Source organism: Tachypleus tridentatus, chromosome 4 (assembly GCF_004210375.1).
Source record: "Tachypleus tridentatus isolate NWPU-2018 chromosome 4, ASM421037v1, whole genome shotgun sequence".
Lineage (NCBI taxonomy): Eukaryota > Metazoa > Arthropoda > Merostomata > Xiphosura > Limulidae > Tachypleus > Tachypleus tridentatus.
In genome coordinates this window covers 101,260,616-101,273,576 of record NC_134828.1, presented here as the reverse complement: position 1 = coordinate 101,273,576, position 12,961 = coordinate 101,260,616, and the positions used below count along the sequence as shown (strand labels likewise).

At 30.0% G+C, this 12,961-nt stretch overlaps 1 protein-coding gene across 12 annotated transcripts in view; it reads left to right on the top strand.

Moving 5' to 3' along the window:
• Nucleotides 1–12,961, top strand: part of LOC143249773 (CLIP-associating protein 1-B-like) — a 179,180-nt gene that overhangs the window by 31,968 nt on the left and 134,251 nt on the right. For all 12 annotated transcript variants that reach the window (XM_076500167.1, XM_076500171.1, XM_076500162.1 and 9 more), the window contains 3 exons: nt 7,480–7,558; nt 7,903–7,946; nt 12,609–12,668. In XM_076500167.1, coding sequence (XP_076356282.1) covers nt 7,480–7,558; nt 7,903–7,946; nt 12,609–12,668 — 183 coding nt within the window. The remainder of the gene's footprint in view (nt 1–7,479; nt 7,559–7,902; nt 7,947–12,608; nt 12,669–12,961) is intronic.

Here is a 12,961-nt window from a genome sequence, read left to right as displayed (position 1 = left end):
ATCCACATATCTACCATATAGCATAGTAATCAAAAAATGTCATATTTAAGTAGTTTTTTCTTCAATTCCAGATAGAAATATCTTCAAAGCAATTTCTTGAGATTAGAGAATTCTGATTTTTGAGTTTTTTTGTCACTACTTTTTCATGTTGTGCGTTTTTTGTACTTAATGCTATGAATATTTGTTCACGAATGCCTGAACTTGTCTACATGTTCCAAACATTTACCTTCAATTGAGATTAATGTTCTGAGAGCTTTCTCAGATCATGAAATAACCATTATCTTACCTGTAGTCAAGTAACCACTGTAACTCTTTGTCAGATTCATTTGATACTGCATCATTACCATAACCGTTATAAGAGATTCTGTTCTTTTTAACTATAACCCCTTTTCTATTTGTAACTAATTACCTCTAGTCATCAATCACTGCATATAAATTATATAATGTAAGTGATATCACAGATTCCTATCATTTGCCTCCTTGAACTATAAGCCAAGTGCTTTTACTATTTCATAAACTTAAACTGCTGTATCCAGATTCTAGGATAAATTATTCTACATTATGGGTCATTCCATGTCAAATCATCCAGGTGGCTACAGGTGACCCCCACAAAATGCCTTGAAAAAATTCACATGTGCTCATCTACCAATATAATGAAAAATTACCAAAGATTAGATCAATATCTCTAAAAGTTTCTGATTTACAGCCTTGTAAAGTTTAGTTACTTTTGTTTTATTTTTGGCGAATTAATTTTCGGGCAAATTTGGCTGCTTAAAACTGCAAGAGTAATGGTGGTAGAAGACTGAAATTTGCTACACTGACTGAATTAATCTCACAGAATTCAAAGATAGTCTCAAACCAAGTTTATCTCTCTTAGGATTTTCACAGTGAGGCTGTAAAATCACCTGAAAACCCAAAATTGTAAAAAACATTGGTTTATTTAATAAGCCATAGCTCTAAGACTTAATATGATACAAAGCTGAATCTTGTTTTCAAATTTCTTATAACATATCAGCTGATAAATCAGCAATTGTTGTAATTAAAAGTTTATTAGATCTCCTGTAAAAAAATTTAGTTGCATGTAACTTTTTATGATTTAGTTAAAAATAGCCCTACTTCAGGCCATAGTTTGGCCATGTCACCAGTTATTCAGCCTTTTCAGATTTTTACCATATATTTTTACATCTCTGAATATGATCTACAAAACAAATCAGGATGGTGTTCAACCTACTTTTTGAGTTATAATTTTTTAAAGTATCCTCTGACCATACGTTTTTTATTTTAAAAAAAATCATTCAGGTGTGACACATCTCTGAATATGATCTACAAAATAAATCAGGATTGTGTTCAACCTACTTTTTGAGTTATAATTTTTTAAAGTATCCTCTGACCATACGTTTTTTATTTTAAAAAAAAAATCATTCAGGTGTGTTACTATGTGCAAATATATCCATGCAATTTTGAAAAATGCCTGTTAGAATTTTATGACTCCCACTGAAATATTCTAACCATCTTTCACAATGTTAAATAATGAAGTTGTAAGAAACAAGAAAGAATTAATTCATTTCTGAACAAGTTTATTGGCATCACAAGTTAGATCACATGGCAATGCAAATATATTGTGTATGCATTACAATTATGCAGATATGGCTGAGTTTAAGATTCATAATATAATAAATAGAAAGGTAAATCAGACACAAAAAGCACATTACTACAACAGGGGATAACTGAGAAAGATTATTGTCACACCAAACTACAAAAATCATGACAGTGAAATGTTTCAAAAACTGCTTTGGTGATAAATTAGCCTTATCAAATAAACATTGCTTTGTTCAGACAGCTTAAATAAATTTCTGAAATTTGAGTTTGATTATGTTGAGATCACTTTGACTTAGAACATATTAGTGAGCACTACTGCCTCGCATGATAGGTGCATGTATCAGACAAAGAATATGTTGGAATGGAATCCAGCTTTATCTTTATGTGACCTTGCAGGCCATGAGAACACTTCATTTCTTGATTTCTTCATAAATGACACCATCACATCTGACTGTTCATCTGATCTATCTTTTATGTTTTCCACATAACATTCCTGATTGTATATGCATGTCACATATTTCCCTGGCTGATAATTGTCATTGCTATCATTAGACCCTATTTGAGCTGCTGCAGCATCATTTTCACTGCTACTACCAACAGTTACAACTGTGTACACATCATCATCTGATAACCTTCTCATATACAACTTGTTGGTAGAGTGGGGAATAAAGCTATGATGTGACCTAATACCTTCCACAGTTTTGCATTTTTCATAGTGCTCAAGTAGATCAAACTTTACACAATTCTGTAGGACTGATTCCTGATTGACAAGAAAGGACTGAATGCCCTGAATGTGGTCCTTTGCTCAATGGTACATATCAGAGACATTTAACATCTGATAATTTATTATTTTTGAAGATCATGTTCAGAGATGTAAGAATATTTGGTAAAGGCTGATTAGAATATTTCAATGGGATTCATAAATTATTTCAAAATTGTTTGGATATATTTGCACACAGTAACACACCTGAATTGAAGTTTTTTTTCCAAGTAAGCAACGTATAGTCAGAGGATACTTTAAAAATTATAACTCAAAAAGTAGGTTGAACACCATCCTGATTTGTTTTGTAGATCATATTCAGAGATGTAAGAATATATGGTAAAAATCTGAAAAGGCTGAACAACTGGTGACATGGCCAAACTATGGCTTGAAGTAGGGCTATTTTTAGCTAAATCATAAAAAGTTGCATCCAACTAAATTTTTTTTACAGGAGATCTAACAGACTTTTAATTGCAACAATTGCTGATTTATCAACTGATATGTTATAGGAAATTTGAAAACAAAATTCAGCTTTGTGTCATATTCAGTCTTAGAGCTATGGCTTATTAAATAAACCAATGTTTTTTTACAATTTTGGGTTTTCAGGTGAATTTATAGCCTCACTGTGAAAATCCTAAGAGAGATAAACTTGGTTTGAGACCATTTTTGAATTCTGTGAGATTAATTCAGTTAGTGTAGCAAATTTTAGCCTTCTACCATTATTACTCTGAAAATGAATTCCCAAAAAATAACAAAAATTAATTAAATTTTACAGGGCTGTAAATCAGAAACTATTAGAGATATTGATCTAATCTTTGGCAATTTTTCATTATATGGATAGATGAGCACATGTGAATTTTTTCAATGCATTCTGAAGGGGTCACCTGGAAAATATTCCAAAATCTGGATGATTTGACATGGAATGACACTTATGATAGCTGGTTAATCTACTTTGATTTTCTGCAGGACTTGTTAACTTTTATTAACCCTGTCACAAACATTTCTATCCACTCGTGTAACCTTTTTACCTAACATCCTAAGGCTGGATATTTTTATTTGCCCTGACCTTATCTAAAACTATTTTGATAATTTGAAAGTTCATTTTTAACTTTGTTTAATTTTCTTGAAGATTATTTCTAGCAAAACTTTTTAGGTGTGAATGATAAGGTGATAATTCTTTACTGGACACATTTCATATTCTCAGGTTTCTTGAGAATCAGTATAAAATGGACCTGTTGTCATTGCATCTTCTCCATGAGTTGCAATACAAATTAGTCAGAGATTTAATTTATAAAAATGTCCATTTTCCTTAAAAATTCTAATGTACTCTTTCTTTACCACAAATATCTCTATTTTTAAACTTGTGACAGCTTTCTGTGCCATCTTTTTAGATTGCTGGTTCATTTGAAATTGCCTGTACCACTTTTAAAGTTGTTTACCTTTGCCAGGTATTATTGTACAGTTCTTGTACACTCTGGCTACGGTGTTCTTAGTTTTGATTGCTCTACCAGAAGATAAGTTAGGTTTCACATTCAGCTGTTAGTTCTCTGTGCATTTGATACATTGTATATTGCTTTAGTATCTGCACATTTCTTGTTCAGAACTCTGCTTATCTATACAAATTGTTTTTTCTTATTTGCTTTCCTATATATCTGAACCCTCTTGATAGCTTTTCTTGTGCATATCTTTTCTTTCTTGTTTCATGTAACATTGTTTTGAACTTTTTATGTAGAGGTTTTTCAGAATCTGTATTAGAAAGCTCTTATCTGTACTAGATTTTAACCTTTTACAAAGTTCTTGGCTATATTTCTTCCTCAAATATTTTAAGTCCCATTTTCCATAGAAAGAGGCCTTGTTGTTTAGATTTGTTTTTCTGATTACTGTATTGCAACAGAGATTCATTGTGCTTTTGGATAAGTTATAATTATTATAATAGTTACTAAAACATTTTTTTTAAAAATGACATGTAGTCTGACTTACAATTTTCTGTTGTCCTGTAGTGACCTTAAAGTATACAAATGCCAAGATGATGTTTAATCAGTTGTTTCATAACCAAGCCTTAACTCTTGGAAAATGAACTAATGTGTTCTGTTTTTCAAGATCATGTGGCTCAACTATTGTGCCAATCCTGCCTTTACATCTACCTTTGCATTGAAGCCACCTGTTACAATAATATTTTATTCTAACCTTGCATAACTTCCTCATGATCATGACAAAACTTTCTTCTTTATTAAATATTAAGATGCCAAAAGTTGGATGATGACTGAATCAGAGGATTTTGTCCTAAACTTGACTAGCATTACCTTGTTTGAGATAGATCAGAAGCCTTTTACTCAGTTTCTCAATTCTTTTTTCATCAACAGAACTACTGCTGTGTTATTTGTCTTCTCCTGAGTGGATACAGTCATTGTCTTCATTCATAAGAGTACTTGTACCAGTCCACCTAGTTTACTTAAACCTCAGATATCACATTTCAGTCTTTTCATCATCTGTCTAGGTGATATGGTTAATTGATTACATTCATCTATTCAGTTATTATAATGTTAGACTTGGATAGTTGAAATAATTTAAAATAATAATAATTACTAAATTTGATTGATTATTTCTGTGAGTTTTGCACTAATCAATTAAGCTGAACAGTTTTGAATTTATTGAAAAATCATAATGGTAATATTTCAGTTACTTAGTTAAAATAATTTAAAACACTAACTTTGAAATGTGATCATTTTTGTGACATTAGTTGGAATAAATGTAACCACAATTAATCATTTATTTTACTGACACTAATTGATGTCTGTTATAGTGAGTTAATTACCAAACTCTATTTCTAACATAATTTGTTCAAACTTCCAGTTCTGTGTAGAGTACTCATATTTCACCTTCCAATCTTCATTATAATGTTACCCATTATTGCTTTTATGGATGCCAGCTTCAGAACTAAGATGCTTCTCGTGACTGAGTTTTGTCTGAAGCCTTATCATCGTGTAATTCACTACTTTCGGTAATAACAGGAACCATCTGTGGTTGCTTGTTTCATTATAGACTGTCCAAGGGACAAATGTGTATGACTCCTTTTCTTTTCTTAAAGGAATATCATTCATATGTAAATAAAACAGCTTGTTTGTGTGTTGTAAGGGTATGATCTCAAGTGTAATAAATGTTAAAAGCACCACCAGGTTCAAAATGTCAAAACTTTGTATTTTTAAAATCCATACTTTGAACTTCTGCATCTTTGATTTTGCTCTTCAGCCAACTTAATTAAAAACAATACATAAATGCATAATTTTTAACATTAAAAATGTATAAATATACATAAGAACACATGCATCCCAGTAATATTAGGTTGAGGAATAATTCGTGAGCATTTTTAAATAATTTCTTTCAAGCATTACATGCAAGACTATACAATACTTCAATGCATGAACACATTACACCCAAAACATTTATTATGATACTTTATTTCATGTAATACCTAGGTATATAGTATGCATTGTTTTAAACGAAATTGCAAGATATTAAATGTGAAAAGCAGATGGTGTCGAAAATGCTCGATTTTGTCCACTTGACATTCCATTTAATGAGCTGAAAATGAAAGCAAAAATTAAAGACATATGAAAGTCAAACACACCATCTATTAGAGCAAAAAATTATCTACCAAATGACATGAAATATTTTGTGAAAGCGTTTCATTTATGAATATATTTTTGTAACTTGAAAAAACGCTCACGAATTATTCCTCAACCCAATAGTATCCTAAAAGTTAACGCAAACCAAGTGCATGCAATATACAAAATCCATAAACAATAAAACGTAAATAAGTAAAACTTGTAAATAAAACAAAAAAAAAACCACAAATTCTTTAAGTAAGATTCAAAGAAATGTTGATTACTGCAACATCACAATAGAAAACAGGAAAAAAATATTCTTGTGGTAGGTCATAATTACCTAAGTTACAATTATAAAAATGTTCTGTTCATTATGCACTCTCATGCATGTTTCTAACTTGAAATTTGTTTATTCATTTTTAAATCTTTATTTCCCAGTTTGACCAGTGTAACTATTAACACTCATTGTACATTTTAACATACAAGTACAGTTCTTAGAGAAAAACATTTTGATTTAAACATAGTTTTTTTATTTATGTGTTTGATGATTTTAGTATCGATAATACAATCTAGGCTGCAGAATCAACATTTTAAGCTGTTACACTGAGTATTACTTTTTTTGTCTATTTTCAGTATTATATTCATAACAAAATAAATTGTTCAAGATTTTAGGTTGTCTTTAAGCTACAGTAACTGTAATATTACTTACAGCTCTTATGGTACTAGATGTACAGGATGCAGTTATTCTTGCACTCTGTAGTATTAAGGGTACAAATAGTACTGACTGGTAACTCTTCTGACTGATCAGTAGCTTTTTGACCACATAAATCAGTGCAAAAGATACAATTATCAGTTAGGGCTTCTGGAAAATTTCCATATAACAAAACATTTTAAATTTATTTATTCTATTTTTTTTCCCTTATTGTTAACAATTTATAAGTTATTTTTGCTAACATATATGCAGTATTTGTTTTTATGTGTCCATTACAATGATTAATTCTAAAGCCTAAATAATTATGGTAGTTGCTTGATCTATAAAAAATATCAGATATACTTCAGTCAGTATCTCCAAAAATTGCATAGTTTTATGACTTTTCAGTGGTAAGTGTAATGTTTAGGTCTAGATAATTTAAAATGTGATTGTCATAACAAATTAATGCATTTATACTGTGTAATTTAGGGAAATACATGCTTATAAGTTGTCTTGTTGCTTTTGTAGACTAATGTATAATTGTGTTAATGCTGTTTTAATGTATTTTATGTTTGAACACATCACAGTGAAATTGAGAACATTTCCGATTTGTTTATTGGCAACAAATTAGAGAGAAAGTATATGTCCTAACAGTCTTTTGGCCTAGGAATAAAAGATGGCTATAATTAAAAATAAAATATGGAGATGTTTTATCATGTATTTGGTGTCTTTATGCAGTATTTTTCTTCATTATTTACCACTTTATTATTCACTTAATATTTTGCTGGATGAAATACTTCAAATATGTGTGATCTTTTTTGTAGATTTCCCAGAATGGGCTAGAAATTCTTGGTTTATTGGCTGACAGAATGAAAGATGATTTCAGGCCTTACATTTCTACAGGTAAACATGCCTTCAATTATAAAAATGCAAATTTGTGATGCTATTTGCTAGTTCACATCAAAGTGTAAATTCTCTAGGTGTTCAGTGATAGGTATAGTATTGTTTAGTATGACTTATGTTTCAATGTTGGCTATTTTAATACATTTGTTATTGGTTACATAATTCAATATCAGTAGCATCCACAAATATAATATGAAAAATAATTGTATTAAGATTAAATAAGTGATATACACTTGCAGGAGAAATTACATGTATAGTCCAGCATGAAGGTATGTTGATAGTATGTTGCCATGATTCCAGTTATTTTGTTTTAATTCAAAAGACTATCATTCTTTTATCAATAGTTGTATCTGGCACAGTGGACCGAATGGGAGACAATAAAGATCAGGTGAGTTGTTTTATGTGTGTGTCTTATTTTATCATTGACAACCATAACTAATGAAATTGAATGTGCTGACTTGACTGTCTTGTAAAATAATAATAATAAATAAATAAAAAGGCAGGATATTGATATGGTCAGTAACTGCTTGATAAATTTTGTGTTTTTGAATAGGAGATCTAAAAAGGTTAATAGATGTTGATGTTTTTATATTTTTTATCTGATTGAAAGCTGCTTGAACAGGTAGTGATGACTAATTTGAAACTTATAATGGCCATTTAACCAGCCCTCAACAAATATTTTCCAATTTAGGAGCAACATCTGATATAGAAAAGTTATGGAATATATTTTGAGCTGGTTATGTGATTATGGTGTTAAACACATATGTTAAACTTCCAAAATATGTGCAGTTTATAAAAACACCAGTAACAACTTTGTAACTCCTTTCCTAGTGAACCTATTTCCTAAGAGGTCTTATGTGGCCATGTGCATGTCTAGAAGTTTTAGAACTTAAATATCAACAGGTTTTGAAACATCAGATTTTTCAGTGATGGCCTCTTAATTCTTTCGCCATGGGTAGTAAATCAAAGGCTATGTCATTGCATTTGTTAACTGGTGTTCAAACTTTTATTGAACTACTATTTTATGAATTTATGTCAGTAAGTTAAATATCAACTTGTAGATTTTGATTCAAATTTTAATATTACATATGAGTTAATTTGTTAATTTAAGGTGAATATTAAAAAACACACCTATATATAGATTTTAGTAAGTCATGTGGTATGTTGAATGCAGCACTGTTTAACATTACATGTTTGTGATGCAAAAATACTAAGTCTGTAGTTTCATTCAAATTAGGAACTCAAAGTACCAATATTGAAAAGCCAGAATATAAAATAAGAATCCCATATCTTTTTATTTTGCTGAGGAATTCTTATGTACGGGATCAAACACAGTGGGCCCCATTCACCTCTTTCCATTTTTGGAAACAATCCCTTATATACACACTTCAATCTGTGACACACAAATAATAAAAAGACAACTCAGAATGTCACTGTAGTAGTTTTTCAAGCCATTTTAATATCTTAAAAGGCTACCACATTTTTTCAAATCAAGATTTCAAGGAAGTAGGTTGTGTCTTTAGCCTGTTTGAAGTTTCATATTAGTTTTTGGGCCTGACTATAACTTAGTTAGCAAGCTTGGTAAATTATAGTGAAATTATATGGAAACCTAAAAAAACATTTTTTTTGTATTCTGTCAATGGGAAATATTAAAAGGCTTAACAACCTGCATCTAGAAGCAACCCAGTTCAAAGATCATATCTAGAAAAAATAATTGTTTGCTCTACTTTTTATTTATTGTTCTATATTTTATTAAAAATAAGTTTTAAAATATGCTTCTAAATAGTAATAATAATAATATATATATATGTATATATAATAATTGAAATGTGACTATATTACAAAAATGCTAGTCCACTGACAGACAACCAAGACAGGGTCATTTTGTAAAGACTAGAAATCAGTTTTATACCGTTGGATATGGTAACATGAATACACATGCAATGCATCAATTAAAGCTATGTAATGTTAGCCAGGCTACTGGAAGCTGTTGAGTGGAGGGTCAGTATAATAATAATAATAATAAAAATATATATTTGATTTAAGCTACTTAGACTAATTGGATTATTTTGTTATAATATTTAGTCATTCTGGAATAACACAACATAATTTATTTTCTTCTTTTTACGGTGGTTATGAGATCTGTAAGTTGACAGACCCCACATAGTTAGGGTATAGAAAATAATTTGAATGATAAGTTGTACTGAATGTAAATGTATTTAGGAGGTTTTAGAGATTACACAAATAATATTTGGTATTTTTGGGATGGAGAATAGGACTTTCTCTAAATGTAATTGGAAAATCACTTTGCTCTCTGACTAGTAACGAAAAAAAGTCAATATTTTCACTAAGAAATCTTAAACAAATATATTTGCATTACAAAAATTGGTTTCTTTTGTGCACAAAAATTGTAAAATTTACTAACAGTCTACAAAAGTTTGAGAATGTACACACATTGTATCAAAAGTTAGTGTATGAATACTTATTATATGCAAATTTGTGTACAAACTTGTATGTATTATACCAAACCCACTGTAAGAGAGTTAACACTAATAAATATCAAGTTAGTGAAACTCTCTACTTCCATTGATAACCTCAATTTGTTTTGAATGAGATTCATCAAGCTAAGTCCCCACTGACATCAAACAGTCTAAACAGGCAACACTGACACAATCTCACTAAATTTGGAAACTTTCACTGTTAGATAGAACTTTATTCAAAAGATTGTGTAGAAGCTTCACCTCACATCTTTGAAAATGATGGTTGCTTCTTGAAAGTTTGAGCTAATGTTGATATTCCTTCATTCCCAAACTTCTCCATTGCTTCTGTTAGCCAGATGAAAGTGTCAAAAGCCATGGTACCACTTGCAGTGCTAGCATCACTGTTCAGAAATCTTTCCTTCAGGTATTGCTTACCATCTTCCATGAAATTGTTTTTCTCAACTAGGATGCAAGAAGTTGTATCTCTACCTGATCCATGTAGCTGAACTTCTTTATAAATGCTATTCTGGGAAGTATTACTAATAATTATTTTGTGTTAATCCAGTTCATTCTTTAGAGATAAGAGTGTTAACAGGGTATTTTGCACATATGCTGTAAGTTAAGTGTAGTGTCTTTCAGAAAGAAAACTGCAGTAATTTCTGAAATTTCTAGTAAATATTAACCTTAATGAGAAAACACAATTATGTATTTATTCATGAAAATCTACCACTGTTTGAACACTGACACAGCTACTATATGCCAGTACTGTATTAGTACTTAATAAAGGTCAGTATTCCATCTTGAAGACTGAATTAGGTATTAATATTTCAGAAGTGACTCATCATGCCTAATTTTAATTAGAGTTAGTGTAAGTAAGTACTATAAAAACGTTTTAACTTTAGTTTTCAAAAATAAAGAAAACAAGAAGTTCAAAAAGGATTAATACATATGAAAGTAAGATTGAAATTGTAGAGTATGTTTCAGGCTATAGTGAGTCTTTACTGTTCATTTATGTATGCCTATGTGAATGCAGTGTAGTAAGATGTTAAGTCCTTACCCTGCCATAGAAGGAATACAAGTTCATTGGTTTTGAGTCTGGTTCTAATGGTACAAGCAGGTGAGCATGGTGGCTCTTCTCCTTCCCTCCCAGGATAGAATTCCATTCTATTGCAGGTTGGATGCAGTACAAGCATCTGTTAACTGCTGTTCAATTTTGCTTTTCTTTAAACAAATAAATATTTTTAAGCCTGAAGGTTGTTGTGATGAATTTTTAAAAGATGTTCTACATGTGGATGAAGAGAATTGTCTGCAGAGGGTTTTAGATTATATTCCACAAGACTACACAGTTAGCTACATTAAAAGGTAGAAAGAGGGACATAGTGGTACCAGAACAAGTAAAAAAATATACACAGAAAAAGAAAATACATTTTAACAATGAAAGGTTTACATACTGTCAGTGTTTTTGTAATATTATGTAGGCTTAGTATTCTTGGCTTCCAAAATAATTGTTTTATAACACTAAAACATTGTTCATCACTTATTATTATTAAAGCTGCTGTTATTTTGATGCACAGGTTTGGTGATTTTACTTGTTCATAGTAACAGTGATGTAATTTATAGTTAATTAAGGACCAAATTTATCGTATAGTACTTTTGCTGAGTTGAAATAGAACACCAGTGATATGTTCATGTATTTCAATTTCAGGTTAAAGCCAAAGTACCTGTTTTCATGATATTTTGTTTTGCTTGTTTTGGAATAAATGATTTTGGAATATTATTTTGTTAAATAATTAAAACCTCTTTTGTGAAATTTATACTGTGTAACTTTTTATAAGATATAAATTTTTAATGTGTTTCAACTTCCAGTTTTATAGTGTCAAAGAATATTTAAAGCAATCACGAAGGATAATAACTTGTATGTTTTATAGTTATAAAATAGCAAAGTGTTTGTTGTTTTTTTTGCTAGAAAATGTGATCAAACATCAAAAAGCTGTAAATAATTTTGAATTTTTATTTATAACTTACTTTTATAATGGAGTACTGTTTTTTCAGGCACATTTGTCTTGATTTACTCATGTTAAGCTGAGTACCAAGACATTATCAATCTACAACAAAGCAGTTTAAATGCTGTTTATATGTTCTAACTGGATGTCTTTGTAGGGCCAGAAGAGAAAGAAATTTAAAAATCACTTCCTGCTTTACATAGCCATTACTAAATAAAATACTTATTAAGACTTTCTAAGGCAGAACAAGATTTTAAACATGTTCAACTAATTCAAGTTTGATGGATTGATTTTATTTAAATATATGAGTATCTTAAATGCTGAAAAATATTCTTAAAATCTTGAATTTGTTTTAGGAGTGCAACAGGCACTTAACTTTAACAGATTCTTTAACTTGGGATTAGAAAATGTGTTATTTTACAAAGTAGTACTTGTATAGAAAATATTTTAATACCCAAAATGGTTCTAGCACTAAATCAGTTATTTTTGATGGTTTGATCAACTGTAAATTATTAAATATGATTATTGTTGGTGGTTGTAGTTAAGTTGGTTGGCATTCCATCTTAGGTAAGAAATTGTGCCAAGGATTTCATGTTGAAGTTGATGATCCAAGTTTCATCTCCACAGGTAAGATTTTCATTTGTGTTCACTTGTCCCACACTTAAATTATCATCAAATGAAGATTTTGAAATCTTATTTCCTATGTAGATATTAATGAAGTTAGAATAACTTGTAAAATTATTATTGAATAAAGAGTCCTAGTTTAAGAGAATTGTAGTTCTTTTCTCTGGTAAAAGTAAGGTAAAAAAGTAGCTGAAATACATAGGAAAAAGGCCTATTAATTTTTGCAGAAGGTGCTATTATTGGATTAAATGGTTACTATGAGGTAAAAGTTTTGGGCTTAATTCCAGGTTTACAGA